Genomic DNA, 17,578 nt, shown 5'->3' on the forward strand with positions numbered 1-17,578 from the left:
TGCAGAACTAGGAGTAACCCCTTTGCTGGGTGTGACCCCCACCAAAAAAAAAAAAACAGCGAAATAAAAGCCCAGAAAAAACCCAAAATCCAATTAGGTAGTCAGAAACATGGTTCCCAATTTCTTCTTGGTTACCTATTTCATTCTGCTCAATATTTCTGGAGGAACTTTGTATTTAGAGATGTATTTTTATCTCATAAGATTTGACAGTAGGTGATGTAATTAATATATGAAAGATTCAAGTTGTATTATAATAGAAGAAAGAAGTACATCCTATGGTCTTTGAAAATGTCATCTTTATTTTATACAATGTAAGTTATCTTAGAACCAGAGATTAAACATTGGTCGAAGTGAAGAAGCTGATGGGTCTAAAACAGAGCTGTGATTCCCAGATTCCTCAACATTGCTGTTTCCAGCACACTATAAGATGAATGCATAAACTCTCCTAACATTGGACATATTTTTAATACTTGATTTTTGCCGGGGGGGGGGGGGCTGGAGGATGAGAGAAGATGGAGAAGTGATGAGTTAAAAGATTTCTTTGCCTGATTTTTGCACAACAATGATAATTTCCTTTCTTAATTTTCTTCCTTTCAAACACATACTATCTCTTTAAGAAGATTCTTAGTGAGCTGCTATAAACTTTCAGTTGGTATTTTATTATTTACAAGCAATTAGATAAAATTATCAAAACGGGAAGGCTATTACCAAATATAAAAAAGAATTAAAACCAAAAAAAGAGCCTCAGTCACCTTCCAGTCTCTCCTTTCTCTTTGCTGTGCTTTGAGGCAGAGGACTCAGGGGTGTAGGTGACCTCAAGTGTGAATCAGGCTTCACAGAGGGAGATATCCTCGCCTGAAGTTATGGCACAGAAAAGAGATGCTGAGAGAGTTCTTGTGGCTCATGAGCCCTCGCTGAGTATGTGACTGCTGCAGATGATAGCTGGCACAAGGGCAGAAAGCAGAGAGAAAACCCTGAAATAAACACACTTATGAACTAGAAGGCAGAGGGCAGACAGAGACCTAGGAAAGATCTTTCTCCAAGACATGAGGTGGGTGGGTCTTTATCTGAAGTAAGACAGAGAAGAGCTAAGGATTGGTGAAGAGCAATGGTGAAATATCCTCAGCAGTAGAAAAGCCGGGTTAGAGCTGGAGAGTAAAATTCTAGCAGTTGTCTGATGCACTAAAACACATGCAATGGCCACTGAGAACTGATGATGCATAGATTCCAAAGTTCTGCTAGAGAAAACTAGATTCTGTTCTTAAAAACCTAAAACCAGGGCATGATTGAGAATGAAAAGCTACAAATTTCATTATAGGGTAACCCAACCTCCCATTCAGCATGCCTTATAGAAAGAGGCCTCCCCCTTTTCTGGTTATTAATTAAATCTGTATTGCTGTTTTATCTAGAATGCCTAGCAGATACTAAAAGATTATGATTAGATCTCATAATTTGTTAAAATATGTTCATAATTTGTTAAAACCTAAAAGATATTTTAGATTTCATGTCCCTGCCTGAAATCTAACAGAACTGAAAGATGATTCAGATGTTAGAATTTTTGCATGAGGATTTAATAAAAATGACTACAAATATATTTTAATAATTTTTATAACTAAGTAGTATTCCATTGTGCCTATATAGCACACATTTTTCATTTGTAAATTGATATATGTGGCAATGGAATAATTCTGCATCTTTATTGCAAAGATGGTTATGGAAGTTTATGTATGTGACAGAAAAACACGAACTATAAATGCACACATTGCACTCACATCAGAGTTATAGTTTCAGTTTTTAAGCAGATTGTTTAAGTTATAATTATTAGAAGATATTAAACAAAGTATAAGGAAAACTTTGTTATTCTTTGCTTCTCTTTGTGTATTAATAATTATTTAAAAATAAAAGGTTTAAAGTGAACAAATAATTCTTGAAATATACTTACTTGTGAATATTGAAATAGTATAAATAATATATTGAAGGAAAGAGTATACAGGACATAATTTTAAGAAGTCTATGAAGCACCCAGAAATGCATGAAGTATAAGAACAGAGAAACTAATTTGTGGTGACAAAAATTGGAAGAGAAGTTACCCGGGGGTGGATGGTGGGTAGATTTTTGACTAGCAAGGGTCGCTATGAACTTGGTTTGTTAAAACCTGTCAATCTGCTTATTTAAGGTTTGTGCATGTTATTTTATGTAAATTATAGTTCAGTAAGAAAGTTAAAGAGAACTGGAAAAAAATTCCAAGAGCAACATTTAAAAAATTTTGTTTCCTCTTAAAATAATCCTGTATCATATATTTGATTTGCATCAGTTATTATATGAAATATATGATTAAAATTTTTTAAATGAAAGTACATTGTGTAAACTATTAATATGTAATGAAAAATATTAAAATGAGAGTATATGAAGTAAATAGTTCAGTATTTAAGTATGGCCTAACTTACACAACTAGAAATGTCTAATTGCATCTTTAACCTTGAACTGACTTTAGGAAGTGAAAGGAAGGTCAGATGAGTAATATCTGTTATATGAATGTGATAATGTGTTACTACCAGGGAAATGCATGATTTTTTCAGTGTATCTACAGCGACTTATTTGTTCAAACTTGCTTTTATTGTTCAATCTCTTCCCCTTCAGCAAGAATTCTTTGAACGCCTCTATGTCATGTACACCATTGGGTACTCTATCTCCTTTGGTTCCCTGGCTGTGGCTATTCTCATCATTGGTTACTTCCGGTGAGTAAGTCTCACATTTGGTTACTTCAGATGACTTTCTCCATGATAAGATTCTGTTTTGTATCCATTCAAAACACAGAGGTTTCATGATCTGTGAATGGATGGACATATTTTTCCCCAAAATGCAATTTTTGAATTTAGTTTAATTTTGTTACTATATTATTTGTTACTGGCCATTTATGTTTCAAAATATTCAGAATTTCTTAAAATTCAGGATTTTTTTTTGCTGCTGTTTGAAAAGTTAAAGCATTTGAACAAGTTAAATGTTCCTTTCCAAAAGCTCTGCCATCCATTGTATTTGCCTTTCAAGTGATATTAAAACAGAACCGAATGAACTCAAAATTTTTTATTCATGGTGAAGTTAGTTTTTCCAAATAATTTTGATGCCACTGGGAAAATTTTATTTTACATAATCTCTCACATTATTATAATATTATATAAGAAGAATTAGGATTGATTGGTCTTGTAGTTTACTTTTTACCCATTTAAACTTGTCCAATTTAATTCAACTTAATTTAAGTCATACATAATATTGAACATCATTATATGGGTGAAATGCAAATCACATATATAGGACATTTATATTCGTGATTCAGCTGGTTTGTGATTCAAAAAGCTAAGAAGACTATAGTATATGGTTTGAGGTATGCTATGATTTAGTTTAGAAGGGCTGAAATTGTAAGTCAGCAATAGAGCACTTGGGTAAGGTTTGATTCCTGGCACTGAAAACAATCAAAAGCCAAAATACTGAAAAAAAAATGAGAGGAAGAGTGTTCTAAACCTAAATTTATGTAAGGAAATTCATGAAAATTTAAGGAATTCAAAAGAGGAGACATTAAAGTAATACCTTATGCCATGCTGTATCACTCCATTTCCTTTTAGTTTTTGATTCCAGTTATTCCTCTAGGAAGTAAATAATAATAAGTTTTTGTTTTTGTTCGATTCCTCCGCCCCTCTCGGAGAGCCCGGCAAGCTACCGAGAGTATTCGATATGCCAGACACAGTAACAACAAAGTCTCCAATGGAGACGTTACTGGGCCCGCTCGAGCAAATCGACGATCAACGGGAGGGCCTTTACCTTACCTTTTGTTTAGGTATACAGTATTTTTCTTTTTGGGGAAGGAACTTGGGCTAATTTGTTTATATTTTTTGCATTTCAAATCAGTTGCGAATCAAAATACTGAATATTTTCTCTGTATAGACGATTACATTGCACCAGGAATTATATCCACATGCACTTATTTGTGTCCTTCATGCTGAGGGCTGTAAGCATCTTTGTCAAGGACAGAGTGGTCCATGCTCATATAGGCGTCAAGGAGCTCCAGTCTCTGATATTGCAGGATGACCTACAGAGCTCCATTGAGGCATCTTCCGTGGACAGGTCACAGTATGTAAGTGTTTTTATTTATCTCAGTAATTATTTGTATTATGAACAGGAACGTTTGTAGTCCACTAAATCTGTGTTAATTTTTTTTTGGTTGAGCTGTTAAATAATCCACTATCTGGTATTTACTAATCTCACTTCTGTACTCAATTTTTATGCCTAATCACTCATTTCAGATTATTAATCGTGCTTGGGTTCTTACCTCAAGAATATTCTGGAATAGAAACTTCACAAAACACATGAATGAAATCACATTTGATGTGTGACTGAGGTAGTTATCATGTCTCATCACTTTCAAAAGCAGAAAGACCACTTGCAAAGGTTTAAAAACATTGATCTGAGAGTCAACGCTATTTCTTTTTTTTATTGAGAGAGAGAACAAAAGGGAATGCTCTGCCACAGAGGCAGGGTGGGATGGAGGGAATGGCGGTTGGAGGGATACTGGGATCAGTGGTGGTGGAAAATGGGCACTGGTGTAGGGATGGGTACTAGCTCATTTTATAATTGAAACTCAAGCACAAAAATTTGTAAGTCTACAACTGTACCTCATGGTGTTTCACTAATAAAAATTAAAAAATAAAGAAATAAAGAAAAAAATGCTATTTAATTCTTTATTGTAGAGTCAGACTTGTTGCAATTTAAGATATCATAGAAATTGACTCTGCTTTGAAGCAGATCTCTGCTCTGTTTAGTAAATAAAATAACCCAATAATCAAGATAATTAGAAACATCGTCATCACAGAAGCAAGATATGTAGAAATTAGGTCAAGGGCATCAATTACCTAGTTGGTGCTAAATATTATCTTTCTGTATATTTGCCCTTTGCCCTGTAACTTTGTAGTTCTTTCAGGTCCTGATTCTGGACTGACTTTATGACTTTTCTTATGTAATAGAGAGAATGGAAGTGATATTGTGTTAGTTAAGCATAGAACTCTATAAATGAACTGCTCTATGTTATCTGAGATTGGCCCTGATCAGCAAAACTGCCACATATAAAAGACCAAAAGAAAACAAATTCACCATATAGTAATGGAACATATTTCTATTTTGTGATTTTTTTGTATTTTTAGTATTTCCTCTAATGATCATCTATTATTTGTTTATGATAGGAAAAATTAAGGATAACTGATAACATATAGATTAAAAGAACCTTATGTCAAAAATAAAATTCATGCATATATTTTTTAAAGATGACATAGTCAAATAACTCTGTTCTGGTCTCTTTCAAAAGTCTTGGACTTCTTATTTGCAGGAGATGTATTATGATAAAGAAATGAAAGAACTGATTTTTAGTATCCTAATGTTGGACATCTAGTACAATTAGCTCTAAAATGATGAAATTTTGCTTTGTTTGTCACAGGTTGGGTGCAAGATTGCTGTTGTGATGTTTATTTACTTCCTGGCTACCAACTACTATTGGATCTTGGTGGAAGGTCTCTACTTGCATAGTTTAATCTTTGTGGCTTTCTTTTCGGATTCCAAATATCTGTGGGGATTCACCTTGATAGGCTGGGGTAAGGCATCTATGTCTCCTTATTTACCTTTTATTTATTTGTTTTTATTGAATCACCAGGAGATACACAGTTACGAAGTTTGTCATGGTTGGGTTTCAGTTATACAATATCCTAACACTCATCCCTTTACTAGTGTACATTTCCCAAATTACTTTTTGATCACTTGTCACTTGACATCCAATTACTCATCGATTCGTTTGAGTGGGCACCAGTAACATTTCCATTTGTCCCTGTCACATGCTAGTGTAACCCAATGGCGTCTGCTCGCTTCAGGAACATGAAGAGCCTCAAACCGTTCATTCAAGGTCTTGACAAAGAAGTCTGACCACCTTACTTTTTATACTGGATTATTGATTTTAAGTCTTTATGTCACACCTGTTATTAACACTATATCTTTTTCTGGAAATCATCTCTTCTATCTTATTTTCACCACTCTTTTCTTTTTTAGTTTTCATTAATAGAAATCAAGGTTATAATCTCAGTGATAACAAATATTCTAAAACTCACTATTACTGTTCTTAAGTCAAATTTTTGAGGGAATTATTTGGTGGAAGTGGAAGAGAATACACTTTTGGCCACATATATTCAAAACCTTTATGCTCAGGTCTATTGTGAATGTTCCAATTAAGCAATACTTTCATCTTAAATTTTTTCTATTTCTAAGCTTTCTACCTTTTATTTATATTCTTAAGTCTTGTGAAAATTCTAAAAGAAATTTATAGCCTCTGTGTTGATGTTATTTTACAAATGATTTAGCTATGTCTTTCAGAATGAGACAATTGAATTTACTTTGTATCTTAAATTTTTAAAAAAGACTCACTGGGCTGGGGACCATAGCTCAGTGGTAGAGCACTTGTCTTGCATGTGTGAGGCTCTGAGCTTTATTCCTGCCACTTCTCTCCCTTCTCCCAAAGACTCTCACTGCAAAACATCTAACCTTGAAATAATCAGACTAACCTAGGCATCTGCCTCTCCTTAGCTATTAATGCATGCTAATATTTCTATCTTGAGCCAATGTGAGCAAATACAAAAGGGAGAGGAGAGGTTAAACGGATCAAAATGTCTTTTCTACTTTTAGGACAAAACAGTTTCAATTAAAAAAAATAAGAGTCTCTCCACAGTTACTCATGATTTCATCTTTGGCTTTACTCCTTGGAAACAAATGGTAGGAACGAAAGTGGAATGCAACAGTATTGCCTCTTCTAAATTGTTGTTGAACATCTGCTCCTCCAATTATGACCTGAGTCTATATCCTTCTAATGAAAATCTTGCCAACCTTCATCATTAGACTTTGGGAAACTCATAATATCAGGGTATCTGGCCCTTTTAAGTAATTGACAAGATGAAAATTAATTAGACTTTTTTATTGCATTTTTCATGCTTCTCTCTTTCACCTTGTGATAGTATATTACAAATATAATTGCTTGTAATTATGGCTAATAATAGAACAAAGTGATTGTATTACCCTTTTTTGTTTGTTCATACCTGGCAGTGCTCAGGGGCTACTTCTGTCAATACATTCAGGGGTCATTTCTGGTGATGCATGGGGACTAGTGAAACTGGATAACTGCATGCAGGGCAAGCACCTTACTGCCTGTACTATTTATCTAGTTCTACCCTCTTAAGAGTTTAAGATGGCAAATCTAACTTAAAATACTTAAGGGTGGGGGAAGGTGTGGGAGTGGCGGGAGGAATACTGGGAACCCTGGTGGTGGAGAATGGGTACTGGTGGAGGGATGGATGCTCGATCATTGTATGATTGAAATGTAATCACGAAAGTCTGTAAGTCTGTAACTGCATCTCATGCTGATTCATTAAAAAAAATGCTCAGGGGCCAAATAGCAGATAAAACATTTGCTTTGCATATGTCTGACTTGCCTGGTATACCACACAGGGTTCCCCGAGTTCTATCAGAAGTGATCCCTGAGTACAAAGCCAGAAGTAAGCACTGCTCCCCCACCAAAAAAAAAAAAAAAAAAAACCAAAGCAAACAAATGCAGAATTAACTCATTCTATAAAATAGAAAATCCTCCCATAGGGCTATTATGGACGTATACCTAAGTTTACTGAGCCCAGTGATAATAGTTATTATTCATCAAACACAGATAAAGCTATTAGATATTATTGTCCTCCCATAACTGAAAAATACCACAAATAGTACATTTTATGTGTGTATATGCCCACTTAGATCAAATCTGATTATAGCCATTAGAATTTCACTCTGAGGATCTGTTTAATTTGTCTGTTGGTTTTGTAGTGCCAGAGATGGAATCCAGGCATCACACATGCAAGTCGAGTGCTCTACCACTGAGCCATATCCTGGGTGGGGAGGGGAGAGAAGGGGCATTTGGATTTCCAAGGGGAATTATGTAAAAGTCTATTCTTATGTTTGGTATAAAAAAACCCCTTAATATCAGGGTCTCTGAATCCTTTTCTGATTTCAGGGTTCCCTGCAGTATTTGTTGCAGCCTGGGCTATGGCACGAGCAACTCTGGCCAATGCGAGGTGAGTGAAGGAAGATAAGCAGTGAGAGCCTCAGATTTTTCTCAGCCTCCATATACCTGCTTAGAATTTACATTTGCTGCTGTTCTTATGAAATTATCTTTTAGAGATAGATGTGGAAAGAGTCTCTTGATATAATGGTTGCTTCTGATACATTACCAGCAAGTTATCTATTACACAGGTAGAGGCTAAACCGAAAAGACTCAAAGAACAGAAAAAATAGACCTTATTCTATGCTGTTTTAAGGCCACAACTCATGAAATGAATTTAAAATATATTTGACCAACCTACGTGCCCACCAATAGTGTCTGAGAGTTCTTTTTTTTCCCATACCTGTGCCAATATTTACTTTTACTAGACTTTTAAATTTAATTTTTATAAAGTCGTTCACAATAATTGATTATGTTTAATCAATTTATAATTAAATATATTTAATATTCAAACACCAATTTCACCTCCATTACACTTTCCCACCACCATATTTTGAATGTTTCCATCCTGTACCCCGAATCCTGCCCCCAAAGAACTGAAGTAATTCATTTTATATTGTTTGTTATGAATAATCAGCTAAAAATGATCCAAGAAAAGTTTCCTTAGAAGAAAGTATGTGAAGATTATTGTATTTCACCCAAGAGCCATTAAGCCCTTCAATAAGAAATTACTGGCATGTTGTTAAAGGTTGATCCTTGTGTGTTTATATATATAAAGATCTCTCTCTCTCTCTCTCTCTCTCTCTATATATATATATATATATATATATTCCTAAGATTGGTTGTCTTGTACTTTAAATCCCATCAAATGTGGTGTGCTACACTTGGTATATCAGTGGTGTAAAGTATGGAATGTCGTGTGGCTGCATTTGCTCCAAGAATTCTAAGATTTAAAATATTAAATTAATACAGCAGATTGACTCATGGGTGAGGTTCATCCAGCTTGTGGAAAGTGGCCATGAACATAAACTTGGCAGTGATTGTGAGTTCTGGAGGTTTTTGACTGCCAGGGCTCCACTGGGGCGGGGAGGAGAACTCACCTGCCTCCCTCTGGGTTGCCCCGACAGGGGTCTGGAGGCATCTCTATGGCTTGTTGTTCTGTGCTCTTTTCTGAGAGATTTATTGCTGAGTTTCTGGATCATGGGTGTTAGTGAGATTATACGGAGCCAGAGGAAGTTTGTGGGTGTGATTGCCAAGCTGCCAGAAACACAAGAACATGGGGGGAAGTCACCCATTCCCAATTTTGTTGAGCCTTTTAAGAGACTTTTGGGTCTAGGTCATTTTCACTGGAATGAGCTGATATTTTATTCTCAAATTGATTTACATATTTCCTTGATAAGTAATACTGAGAATTTTTTATGTGCCTACTGACCATCTGAATGTCATTTTAAATTTGAGCCTATAAATTTGATTTGAGCTACTACATAGCCTTCAAAAATAATTTCTATTCTCTTCAGTGAAAAAAATGCACACTATGTGAACACCTGAATTCATAAGGAACCTGTCAGTTATACTAAAATGATAAATTGGGCAAATTCCTACTTCTTCCCCTGAACTATCCAATTAAACAAATTTCCTCTACTAAAGCTTACTGGCTTGGTTATATTTTTTTATGTCATTTGGATTTGTTAGCAATTGAGGGTTAATTATATCTACACTGTTAACTTTATTGTTATATTTGCACAATCATATTGGAAGTGCATGACAGAATCTGTTATTTGATTTCTGGGAGAAGATGAAAGTTGAGTCAATAAAATTATATCAAGACATTCTACATTGATTATATCTTAAAATGAGTTCTGTGTAACTTAGATATGGAATTTTAAGATCGTAGGACCTTAAGTATTTTCTGGTTCAGTGTTCTCATTTTAGAGATGAATGCAATCAATGTCAGAGATTCATATCATATTTTTTGAAGACTTTCAGCTACCATGGTACAGAATTTCGACTCATTCATTTGTTTATTTAACATATATTCCAGACCTTGAGGAAAAGAAGCAAATATATTTAATTGAATTAGATAACTATTTTCTTAGTTCTCTTGCTCTTTTTCTTAATAATCACAATTAAATAATAAATTAAGAACCATGAATTAATTCCATTATTAATTTCTGAAGTCTTTTCACAGAAAATATATGAAATACAATTAAGAATACTTTAGGCACAAACATTTTAAAAAATACATTGACTGGAGCTGGAGAGAGCACAGTGGGTAGGGCATTTGACTAATAGCTGCTCTAAGAAAGTTGAATTGATGTACAAAACAAAATAGTTCAAATATGTTATTTCTCTGTAGCATATATTAATTTCTTTATTACAGGGAATAAACTCTTCACTTTTTATTTATTTGGGGAGCACACCCGGTGTTTCTCAGGGCTCTACTCCTGGCTATATACTCAGGGGTCACTCCTGATCATGCACAGGGGATGATATGGGGTTTTGGAGATCAATGTGCAAGGCAAGTGTCCTACCTGTTGTATCCCACCCAGCAGAGCTTAGGAGGGTTACTCCTAGTCATGCTGTGGGAATGTGGTGTCATTGTCAAATCTCACACATCTCCTGTAAGCTAAGCACACACTCAGCCCCATTGAGCTATCTCTCTGGTTCTTGGAGCAACTCCAAAAGGATGGATAGGGTCTCTTCTCGGGCTGGAGCGATAGCACAGCGGGTAGGGCGTTCGCCTAACACGCGGCCAACATGGCCGACCCGAGTTCGATTCCTCCGCCCCTCTCGGAGAGCCCGGCAAGCTACCGCTCGAGCAAATCGACGATCAACGGGAGGGCCTTTACCTTTACCTCGAGCAGGGTCTCTTCTTATGTCTGTTACATATGTGATTAAACTTTTTCCAATCTGACCTTTCAAAACTAGAACTCAGTTTCCATCTTTCCATCTATATTCACATGTTAGCTATGTCTTAGACACTCAGAGGTGAATTGTTCACACTCAGCTTTAGAAGATATTCTAAATTTCATAGAATACAGTCATTTTTTACTTGTAAAATTTCTTCAGATTCAGAAGTGTTATTTGACTAATGTAGTACAAGATAACTGAATTATTTATATGGGACAAATAAGCCTAAAAAGTTAGTAGTTTCTTTTCTTTTTCACACAAAAACAAAAACACCTCACAGTATACTGCATTGCCTTCTCCCAGTTCATTCAAAGGAGAAGAGATGGTAGCCCAAAGGATGGAGCCCACAATGAAAAAAGCAATCCTAGGAAATCTGCATAGCACTCAAGGCTTCTTCACTTCCTCCACTCTTAGCTTCTCTTACTAGTGATAGAGACAAGACTTTAAAAATTATTTATTAATGTACAGTGATTTATAAATTTATTCGTAGTTGAGCATTAGGTATACAATGTCTCAGAACCAATTCCTGTCACTGGTGACAACTTCTCTCTACCACTTCTCCTAGGGTTCCCTCTTCTACCCTCAACCCCAGTAGGTACTTTGACAGGTACCTTTTTATGCTTGGTTGTTAAAGTTTGGGTTTCATTATTTCAGTGTTGCTGACTCTGTGGTTTGGAGTTTTTACTCTGTCATTCCTTAATTCTATCAATATACCTGAATCCCCTTGAATCTTGTCTCGGATTTGCTTCTCATCTATCTTTTCTCCCCTCAGCCACTTGATTTCTTTCCTTCTCCTCCCAATACTCTGGGGTCAAAGTCACCCCCTTTTTAAACCATTTTATTTTTCATCCAGTTATTTTAAATATCATATGTGTTTATTCTTCTCGCTAACTTCATTTACCATGTTTTCCAGTTCTATCCATGTAGCAGTGAATTGCCTGATTTCACCGTTTCTTACAGCTATTTAGTATTTCATTGTGGATATATATACACGTATATCATCTTCATGATACATTAGTCTAATAGCTAAGATTTGGAATCAAACTAGATGTCCAACAACAGATTAGAGACCAAACTTTTACCAGTTTTCTATGCAACAATTTCTAATAGTATATTGTTCTTTCTGGTAGAACAATGCACTTACTATTTCCTTCCCAGGTTTACAGAAGTTTGAGATGGTTAGTTTTGACCTAATTTTAAATACAAGTATTTCGCAGAGCTAGAAATTGTGCAGTTAAATTCCAGTGTGTTCGGAGACAACAGGAGAGAATGTCACTGAAGCAAAGAAAGAAGACAGTTAAAATATTACCAAAAGTCAAAACCGAAAAGAAAAAAATCAAGAAGTCTAGGAGCTCTGTAGTAGGTGAAATCAATGTTCAATTTATTTTTATATACTATATGCCACTTTACAGTAGAATGCCTTTATAGGTGTTAGATGTTCTATACAACTCAGTCATACAAGCTTTTATTTTTATTGGTTTAATCACGCAAAATATATGTGCTTTAATAATGAGTGGGGAGTGCTCAATAATGTTCAGCTATAAAATTTCTCATTCTTCGATATTCATGTTTTTCTCCTTTGAGTTTGCAGAATTCTGTGTGACGGAACCTGGATTACATTTTGGCATAGCAGTTGATTGTCACTGTCACTGTCCTCCCATTGTTCATTGTTTTGCTCGAGCTGGCCCAGTAACGTCTCCATTGTGACACTTGTTGTTAATGTGTTTGGCATATTGAATACATCACAAGTAAAGCTAGGCTTTGCCATGCAGGCGAGATACTCTCGGTAGCTTGCCGGTCTCTCCTAGAGGGGCGGAGGAATCGAACCTGGCTCGGTTGGGCTGGCTGTGCGCAGGCAAATGTCCTACCGCTGTGCTATCACTCCAGCCCAGCTGTTGATTAGGGTAATTTAATTTGGTAGATCTTCCCAGTGAAAAGCTGTGCCTATTGATCTCCCTTCATACTGATATGGAAACACATTTTAAATGTTATCGTTAGGGAGACTGGAGAGATTGTAGAGTGGTAGGGTGCTTGCCTTGTCTGTGGCCCATCTAGGTTTGATTCCCACATCCCATATGATCCATAAGCTTTGCCAAAAGTAATCACTGAACACATAGCCTGAAATAAGCTCTGAGCACTGCTGAGTGTAGCTCCAAAAAACATTAAAACTGTTAGAGGCTGCAGGTATAGTACAGCGGGTGAGGCACTTGCCTTGCACACGGCTGACACAAATTTGATCCCCAACACCCTTATATGGTCCCCTGAGATGTCAGGATCCCTGAGCACTGAACCAGGAGTAAGCTCTGAAAACAGCTGGGTGAGACCACACAAAACAAAATAAAACCAATACACACATGCGCACACACACATATAGATTTATATATACACACATATATATACATATATGCACATATACACATAAATAGTTAAAGTTTTAGAATGAATAACAAAGTTATGGCATAGCTACACAGTGGAATACTATGCAGCTGTTAGGAAAAATGGAGTTATGAAATTTGCCTATAAATGGATGATGGACATGGAGTGTATAATGCTGAGTGAAATAAGTCAGAAGGAGAGAGGCAGATATAGAATGACTGCATTCACATGTGATATATATATATATAGTAGAACACTAATAACCATGGTTAGGGAAAATGAACTAGGGGGACTGTTCAATGTTGGGAATCAACCACAAGTGTGTGTGGGTCGGAGGGTAGGTAAGACAGAGAAGGGACCAGTACGACGATAATAGCTGGAAATTATTATGCTGGACAAGAACTGAGTGTTAAAAGTAGGTAAAGGGATATACTTGATAATCTGATAACCTTTTAGTGTCTGTATTGCAAACCACAATATCCAAAAGGGGTGGGGAGAGAGAAATAGATAGATAGATAGAGAGAGAGAGAGAGAGAGAGAAGAAAAGTGCCTGCCATAGAGATAGAAGCAGGCTGATGATGTGGGATGGTGGGAGGGAGCCTGAAGACACTACACTGGTGCTGGGAAATGTACACTGGTGGAGGGATGAGTGTTGGGATACTGTATGACTGAACTCTAATCATGAATAGCTTTGTAAGAATCTATCTATCTCACAGTGATTCAGTAAAAAGTAAAAAAAAGTTTCAGTATATGCACCACATTTTTGTAAGATAGTGTAAAAATAAGATTATAATATTTGCATATGTTTATTGCACACAGAAAACATTGGAACATATATAATAACAGATGTCATCTATGTAAGGGTGGAGGTAGGCGAGAATATGGGGAGGACTGAGATCATTCTGTATCTATTCTTTAATGTAGATTGAATTTTGAAATTAGAATGTATTCCTATATTAAAAAATTAAACTTTAAAAAAGATATATTCACTAGGAGTGTACTGAAATGTTTTAGTTCTATAAAGTAGTCAAAATAGCATTACTTGTGCATTAATTAAATAGTAATTGGGGGTAATTTTGTCACCTAGAATTTAATAATTATTATAATCCTAAAATTTCTTTGTAAGATATCATTTACCTACTTTTAATCAATGCCAGGTTTTGTTTGAGGAAAAAAACATGGATCTTAGGCAATATTAAATGAATGTCTGTCAAATATTTTAATTAATCAGTAGAATGTCACAACTGATTGAAAATAATACTCACATGTTTATGTTTAGTAAAATGAACACTGAAATGTAGCACTGTAGCACTGTCCTCCCATTGTTCATCGATTTGCTCAAGCGGGCACCAGTAATGTCTCCATTGTGACTTGTTACTGTTTTTGGCATATTGAATATGCCATAGGTAGCTTGCCAGGCTCTGCCGTGTGGGCAGGATACCGGACTCTCTGAGAGGAATGGAGAAATTGAACCCGGGTCGGCCTCATGCAAGGCAAACGCTCTACCTGCTGTGCTATCACTCCAACCCAAACTGGACTGAAATAATACTGAAATAGCTTATAAATTAATGCATAGCCAAGAAATATTTATAGTACTATTCAGTTATGTTCTACTAGATAATTTAGATATATATGGCTAAACATCATTTACATTCAGCATTTTACTATGCTTCTACCAACAAGAATTACTTGTATTTTTGTTAGTTTTATATTGCATCTCTTTAATTAGGGCTGGAGCGATAGCACAGCGGGTAGGGCGTTCGCCTTACAAGCGGCCAACATGGCTGACCTGAGTTCGATTCCTCCGCCCCTCTCGGAGAGCCCGGCAAGCTACCGAGAGTATCCGATATGCCAGACACAGTAACAACAAAGTCTCCAATGGAGATGTTACTGGGCCCGCTCGAGCAAATCGACGACCAACGGGAGGGCCTCTTTAATTAAGAATGATTTGTGGTGCCAGAGCAATAGTATAGTGGTTAGGACATTTTACTTGCAAGTAACTGACTTGGGTTCGATCCCAGGCATCCCATATGGGCCCCTGAGCACTGACAGGGGTAATTCCTGAGTACAGAGTGAAGAACCAGGAGTAGACCCTGAACACCAGTGGGTGTGATCCAAAAAGAAGAAAAAGTTGCATTATTTTCATTATTGTCCTCTAGAACTTACTGAATTATAAAACAGATTGATGTAATTTCATAGAGGATCTTCCTTATGAACAGTTTTATTATATCATATTCCAGTGATAATAAGAATAAAGTATTAATCATGTCATATTTAGAATGCTGATTTTTTTGTGGCCCTGAAAATGAGTTTTGTCTTGTCACTATAAAAGTAATTTACTAATACTTATAATAGGCTGGAGCAATAGCACAGTGGTAGGGCGTTTGTGTGCAGCCAGCCTGACCGAGCCGAGTTCTATTCCTCCGCCCCGCTCAGAGAGCCCGGCTCGCTACCGAAGCCTGGCAAGCTACCTGTGATGTATTCAGTATGCCAAACATAGTAACAACAAGTCTCAAAATGGAGACATTACTGGGCCCACTGTAGCAAATTGATGAAAAACTGGGAGGATAGTGTTTGTTTGTTTGATACTAATTACCCTAAAGAGAATATTATGAATAGATTTTTTTCTGTTTAAATCAAAAGCCTGAAATTAAAAAATAAATTAAAACACTTAAAAGTCTACTCAGTTTTCATTGTCTATTTCCATTACCTCAAGTTCTTTTTCATGTCTTAGGTGCTGGGAACTTAGTGCTGGAGACATCAAATGGATTTATCAGGCCCCAATCTTAGCAGCCATTGGGGTAAGTTTTTTTTTTTAAAGTATAGTGTTTTAAAAAGATGAAGACTTAAAGTGCTACTAAAACTCAGAGAAAGTTTTTCTGTCACTGTTCTAAAAGACTTAAGAAAGTCTTACATTATAGCAATGATTTGGGGGTTGAGTAGGTTTGAAATCAGTTCCTTATTTGAGGCTGACACTGAAACCCAAGTAGAAAGTACATGTATAACACTGGATCAACTCATACATTGGGGACAATTCCAGGACTTCAAAATATTTCTGAGTGTTAAATGTTTAAGTAGTTAGAAGATGCTAAAACTTTTTCTTTTTCATCCATGCTATCATATCTCTACTTGAACATTTTGATCTCACTGTAATAGATCAGGAGAAGCAATAAAGAGGAATTAAAAGCGAGGAACTTAAAAGAGAGAAAAAATTATTGTTATCCATTATAAAACATTGCCTAAAGCCTTAATATGGCATACTTTCCCCAAGAAATTAAGAGTATTCCATACCCAGACATCGCCTATAGAATTCTGTCTAGAAGGTAGCAGGGAGAAAGTTTATGATAGGTGTGTTGTGTAAAAACTTATCTAGTTATAAAAATAATCCACACTTTTTGCATGTGTCTATTCCTTAGCAAGGTTTACTGCCTAATATCCTGAAAGCCAGTCACTCTGGCAACTACTTTTGAGAAAAGTTTCGAAAGAGCTTTACTGCATACAGGGTGAGCCAGCAGGATATACGGCTTGAATTTATTGCTAGGGACTTTGGGAGCAAAATCCTTTGTCTTTGGAAGCAACGAATTAGTGGGAAATGAAATAAATCTGACCATTAAGAAAGTAGCACTCCTGTAACTCTCTGTCTTTTACCAAAAATATATATGCATATATTCTTTGTATATCAAGCTAGTGTCAAGGGTGAGGATTGAATGGAAAACCTCAGCTCTCATGTTTTGCATTTTTTTATCATTCTAAAAAGGAGGTATAAAGTCACCGCTAAGAATTTTTAAGACATTTTTATAGATCTGGTTCAAACTCTAGCTGATCTCTGGGCAACCTAAGTCAAATCAGTCTAAATCAGATCGCAAGGTTTCTCCATCCATAATAAATAGACATGATAAAAATGCCCATCACTTATTCATGTGAGCATTCAGAGACTATCAGTGAAAGGAAGCTCTTATGGACCTAAAAGCATCCTTGCTCCAGGAGCCCACAACACATCTTTCTTCTTCCTCCAGGTATTGGGCTCACACTTTAAACCTAATTCCTATAAAAAGATGTGAAACTGGTAAATGGTGCCCACAGGGTACTAGTCTATGGTGGGGTGGCAAAAAAGGTGGTGGTCGGAGGTGAGAGAGGCTGGGTGATAGCAGGGGATCATCTGGTTTGGAGGCTGTAGCACACAAACCATCTAGTAGCCCAAATTTTCTGAATTCCAAGTGACTG

General features: G+C 36.2%; 1 protein-coding gene across 1 annotated transcript in view; it reads left to right on the forward strand.

The window, feature by feature from the left end:
- PTH2R (parathyroid hormone 2 receptor) overlaps window positions 1-17,578 on the forward strand; it is a 72,097-nt gene that overhangs the window by 37,750 nt on the left and 16,769 nt on the right. Inside the window, exons 5-9 of the mRNA XM_056111878.1 lie at window positions 2,641-2,738; window positions 3,940-4,129; window positions 5,483-5,636; window positions 8,081-8,141; window positions 16,089-16,155. Coding sequence (XP_055967853.1) covers window positions 2,641-2,738; window positions 3,940-4,129; window positions 5,483-5,636; window positions 8,081-8,141; window positions 16,089-16,155 — 570 coding nt within the window. The remainder of the gene's footprint in view (window positions 1-2,640; window positions 2,739-3,939; window positions 4,130-5,482; window positions 5,637-8,080; window positions 8,142-16,088; window positions 16,156-17,578) is intronic.

This window comes from Sorex fumeus, unplaced genomic scaffold (genome assembly GCF_029834395.1).
Source record: "Sorex fumeus unplaced genomic scaffold, SorFum_2.1 ptg000014l, whole genome shotgun sequence".
NCBI classification, from domain to species: Eukaryota; Metazoa; Chordata; class Mammalia; order Eulipotyphla; family Soricidae; genus Sorex; species Sorex fumeus.